The sequence below is a fragment of the Buceros rhinoceros genome, unplaced genomic scaffold, assembly GCF_000710305.1.
Source record: "Buceros rhinoceros silvestris isolate BGI_N320 unplaced genomic scaffold, ASM71030v1 scaffold25797, whole genome shotgun sequence".
In the NCBI taxonomy this organism is placed as follows: Eukaryota; Metazoa; Chordata; class Aves; order Bucerotiformes; family Bucerotidae; genus Buceros; species Buceros rhinoceros.
The window spans coordinates 35,301-40,949 of record NW_010420798.1 but is presented as its reverse complement, the minus strand read 5'-3'; the positions used below and the strand labels follow the sequence as shown (position 1 = coordinate 40,949).

The window sequence follows — 5,649 nt, the reverse complement described above, 5'->3', positions numbered from 1 at the left end:
TGGGCCCGCGCATCTGCGCTGGAATTGCTGTTAGCAGACGTACCTCTCCGAGAAAAAAATTATATCCTTTCACGGCTTTTTTAAAATCAATAGATTCTTTTTTTAACTTCACAAGATTTCTTTAACCTTAGGAGATCTCAAGTTGGCAACAGGTATAAAGTTAACAGCTGTGATCTTGTGTAGGAGCTCTAAAGCATAAACAGAACTGTTGCTGATGCACAAACCCCTTACTTGCCTATCTTGGTGTTGATATTAAACACCTTTTATCTCCGTGATGAAAGGTTTTCGAAAGCAGTCTTATTTAACTAGATTAACATTAGGGTCTTGGGAAGAGTTGAGTACCTCTTCTTGGGAGAGAGAAACAGAAAGGTCTCAGCTTTTTTTTTTCTTCCTGGTAGAACAGGAACAGTGAGGGGAAGCTGAAGTGATTATTTTGCCTGTCCCACTTACTGTGCCTCAGAATTGGCTGGGATCTATCTAATCCCTCCACTTTTTCCCCCCTCTGCTTCACAACTAAAAATGAAAAGCTGAAATTCCTGATTATTTTCTAATTAGCAGAACTGAATAAGAATGAAAGATTGAGATGTTCAAGCTGTGTTCAAAGCCCTAAACAAAACAAGTCTGTTTTGCTTTAATCATAATCAAAATAAAAATTTTATTTTAGAGAGAACAGATGCGTATGGCAATGAATTTATTTCTACTCAGGTATAAATTTCTCAGTACTGCTGCTAAAAGTAATGATTCATTTTATTTGAATGTGTAGAAAAGGAACTCTGTATGTTATTGGAAGTAGATTTATTTTGTACCTAATTGTCCTGAACTGTTAGTGGCTAAAGCATAGGAATATTTAACGTAGGATGCAGGTCATTCTCCAAAGACATAATGCAGTAAAAGCTACGCTGGTGGAAAGTTTTGTTCTGGTTTTGCTCTCGGTGCTTAGACTGTATCATAGCACTAAAGGTATATCCCTGTGGGTGGTTTTTAATTTGATCAGCTGTTAGCTACTAATTCTCCTTGTCCTTTCTCTCTCCTTTTTGGTAAGTCTCCAGTGTCGTTTTAAGTCAGTGTAAACTTTGCCCTCAATTTCAGCAGAAGCTGACTGCTGTACTCAAATACCTCACTGGAAAACAAGCAAATAAAAAAGATCTTCTAGAACGGACCTAAGTAATGTCATGAGTGATCGTTCTCTGCCCCCTTATGCAGTTACTACAGAGTTCTACTATGTTCTATGAGTTCTATGCAGTTACTACCTTCCCTACAGAGAACTTCTACGACACAGCAGATGTGGTGATAGAACTGTAGCCGTGTTACAGAGTTAAAGCAGTGCAGCTTTGTCATACTGTTTTCGCTTGTTATGAGCTCTTTGATTCCTTCTGCTTTTGGGAAATGAGAATGCCCTGAGAGAACTCAGACCTTAAATCTGCATTACAAGGTGAGAAGGACCGTGGTACAGCTTTGATTGGCATAAGAAGTCTAGTCCTGTCTTCTACCCTGTTAATGCACCCAACGAGGAGATCTTAAGGATGACACTGCGCAGGTTTTGCTCTTGTACGTTTTATGTGTATACGCGTATACACATAAAAGTGACAGACCTTTGTTACAGAACTTCTGCCGCTCCGCTAACGCTGGTACTTGCCCTGTCTTCCATGGAAAGGCTAGATTAGCCATCTGTTGGTATTCTTGCATGTTGTCGAACCCTGCCCATTGATGAAATTGTATGCATTTGTAAAAACAGTTAGGGAAAGGTTCAGTATAAGCCCAGCCTAGCACAATTTAGTTTAAGATTTTAAATGACTAAAATGCTTTCGGGTTGAACCAGTGTTTACTCTGTTTCTAGTTAATTTGGTGTGAACTTATCCAGACAGTCATCTTTCAGATTGTTTCTGTGTCAGTTCCCTCCCTAAAAATGTTTGCCTTCCCTAAAAATGTTGCCATCAGCAATGCGAACAGGAATTCCACTGGTTGGAGGGGTATTTTTTTGTTTGTTTCACAGGTTCTAGATGGAGCAGGATTAGATGTTGATTTTCATCTACTGTCTCCAAAAGGTGAAACTCTAGTTTTTGATGAAAGAAAATCAGATGGAGTTCATACGTAAGTTCAAAATCTTAAAACTTAGAAGTGTTACATAAAGTACTTTTCTGGTTTCTTTAACAAATACAATTACAATTCTTTAGTATTACAAAATACTTTCTATTAGGACAGTTTAAGAATACCAAGTACCTTTTTCTAAATGCTGAATGCTTTTTACATGGATCTTACCCTGAAGTGAAGGATAGTCTTGTTTTAAATGATAGCTCTTAATGGTCAGTTAACAAAAATAGTTACTGTGGAGCTGACAAAGGTCTCCATATGTAATATCAAAAGATCTTGTCAGTCATATAAATAATGAGTCCCATTATTTTATAGTCATTTTATCAAAATACACACTAATTACTGTAATTTCACTATGTAAGAGTTCTAGTCATATTATAGTTGTTTTGTAATGATTAGCAATGATTCAAAATCCCAGTTAAAGAAAAACGAAGGCAAGCTGCTGTCTTCATCAGTTTAAGCCTTTAAGTCAGTGGGATTGTTTAGCTGTCACTGTGCAATCTGTAACGTGTCTTTAGAGTTCTTATTTTTATACAGAAAGCATATTAGTTATTTATATCAATAAAAGTAATTTCTAAGTGCATGATTATAAATCTTAAAGAGGTAAGTTTGCTTACAAAAACTTGCTTTTTGAGAACCAGGGAAAAAAGTGTAGTTAATGCAATGACATTTTGCTTATACGCACAGGGTGGAAACAGAAGATGGGGATTACATGTTCTGCTTTGACAACACATTCAGTACCATTTCTGAAAAGGTGATTTTCTTTGAACTGATCCTGGACAATATGGGTGAAGATGGACAAGATCAGGAAGACTGGAAGAAGTATGTTACAGGCACAGATCTCCTAGATATGAAATTGGAAGACATTCTGGTTAGTATTTGATATTTAAATCTTTTCAACGTTAACATTCAGAAAAAACCCTCAAATGTCACGTAGTCATTCTGCCTTGGCCTGGTGCATCACCGTGGAAGCTAGTCCAGTTACATATATTGCTTTTACTGATACATGAAGCCTGGTACCATGGATCTCTTGCTTCTAGATAGAGGCTTGAGAATATTTTCAGAACAGACCCTTAATCAGCAAGAAACGGCCTAGCTCTCAAAGTCACTCTGTTTCCAATTCAGCTTCTTTTCTTCCTGCTGCTAAAATGGGACATTTTTCCCTAGCAGCAATGAAATTAATATTCATGGTATTAAAGTATTGCTAAACCCCAATTATCTAGTTGGAATCACTGCACAGATTTTTATCAGTGTTTGAGAGTACTGTGTTAGCTGCTGCTTCCCATCTTTGCAGAAGTGCCCCAACCAGTGTATAGATTAATATTTCTATCTTCAATAATTCAGATAATATTTCTATCTTCAATAATTCAGATGTTACTTATTAGTGTGGTTTTCCCCAAAATTGTATTTAATCTTTTCAAACTTATAAGCAGGAGTTAATCTGTACTACACTGCAGGTACCTTTGCAGAGATTCTATGAATGATGCTTGATGAAATTGTGTGCTGACCCTCTTGGATGTAGGATGAAGACTATTGCCAAGCCAAACCTTTTATTTTCTTTCATGATCATTAAATGTTGAGGTTATTCTAGAATTAGAGGATCATTTTGTGTTCCTGGACCAGTGTTCTTACTGCTTGATACGTTGCAATAAGCTATTGTTTGGTTGTTCAGACAACAGGTATATTTAAAGTAAAACCAAAAAAAAAAAACCCAAAACCACCAACTGTCATCCACAAACACTTACTGAACACACTGGCATAGAGAATGACATCATTTGTATTCTATTTATTGTAATAAAATAAAACGCAGATTTTTAAACAATGAAACAAACTTAACATTTAAGATGTTTTATAGGTGTATGATACACTTTTAAATAGTTAAAACCAAACACAGAACCTGAAGAGCTGACCAGATCTTTAAAATTAGCAATCAAGACAATCAGAAAAAACAAAGTTTATAGGGGAAAGTTTATTGTGAAGAAAATCCCTCTCGCACTGATCACAAATGATCAGTGGATCCCAAATCCACTTGAATGGATTTGATAGCTACTGCCCTACTTGCCTTGAGAGCCTTGCAGATCTTAGAAAGTAGGTGATTTTTGTGAAGTTAACGTTAGCGTTTGATGCCATTGTTGACTTAGTCATGTTACTGCTTTACTTGCAAATTTGGTGAGGACTTACATAAACACTAAGTAGTTGAACTTTTAAAGATAAACAACACACACGCTGGGGAAAATGGGGAATTGTGTCTTATTTTTAAAGCTCTTTTAAGGTGTTGCTGTTACTTATTGTGTAAGATATGAACTTTAGTCTCATCATAAAATTATTTGGCTTCCAAAAATAGCTGTTTTGAAATGTCTGTTAAATGTGCAACTGAGAAAATATCTATGGAGAAAGTGTTACTGCTGGGTTTAACAATAATTACATCAAGAACATCCCATAATTACAAGAACGTAAGTCAGCATTTCATGAGGTCACCTTTTAGGTTGTGACTGTCTGTGATGTTGTGGATGAAACTTTTAACAGATCACAGGTCCCGGGTGTTTATTTTGTAAACACGGAGTAAGGAGTGGGTCTTGAGCTGCTGTTGTTATGGCCTGAGTATTCCTTCCTCTGGTCCCGAGACACTGTGTGTGTCCTTTGTAGAACCTCCAGCTGTCCTATTCACAATTACCTGTCAAAATTCTGCTTTAGTATCACAGCTGAAGCAGCAGTTTATAGCCACTACATTAAAAAAGAGGCATAAAAAGATGACGGGAATAACATGACTGTACTACCATTCTTTTGCTACAGCTATAGTCCTGACAGTAGTTTACATTAAAAAGTGGCTTAATTTGATTATCCAGCAGAAAAAAACCCTACATTTGTCTGCCACTACATAACTTGTGTGGCATAGTTCTACAGAGATTGCTGCTTTTCACTTGTCTGAATACCTGGAATCACAGTTCCCCAAAATACATGGAATATTAAAAAAAACTTACCTTAGGTTTGATTTCTCTCTCATCTCCCTAGCCTGTGAAAGGGAAAAAACAAATTGCTATAGAAACCTAATACTATGTTCATCATTTTTAGGTGATACAAAATAAACAGGCTAGAGAAATTAGTAATAACTGATGAGGTATGTATTTTAAAGTGAAACTAACTGTCTACTTGGCAAGACATTAAATTACAGGTGTTAATCCAATACTAATATTCTGGATGTGTTGCAAGCTGTACATTTAATTCAGGTAGTTTTTTTCTTCTAAAAATACTCTTTTGTTACTTACCAGGAATCCATCAACAGTGTCAAAGCCAGATTAAGCAAAAGCGTCCAGATTCAGACCCTGCTCAGAGCATTTGAAGCTCGTGACCGAAATATACAAGAAAGCAACTTTGACAGAGTGAATTTCTGGTCCATGGTCAATTTGGGAGTAATGGTGGTGGTATCAGCCGTTCAGGTTTACATGTTGAAAAGTCTCTTCGAAGATAAGAGGAAAAGTAGAACGTAATATTCAGTATGATCATAACAATGTAACAGGTATGAGGGGAGAGGGGGAGCAATAAACTACTACAGCGAAG

At 36.5% G+C, this 5,649-nt stretch overlaps 1 protein-coding gene across 1 annotated transcript; it reads left to right on the top strand.

The window, feature by feature from the left end:
• Positions 1-1,993: 1,993 nt before the first annotated feature.
• On the top strand, positions 1,994-5,649 carry TMED5 (transmembrane emp24 protein transport domain containing 5; the record flags this gene model as incomplete). The annotated part of the gene is made up of 3 exons (XM_010139442.1): positions 1,994-2,091; positions 2,779-2,962; positions 5,361-5,649. Coding segments are annotated over 3 exons (501 nt in total), but the record flags the coding sequence as incomplete, so codon positions are not given.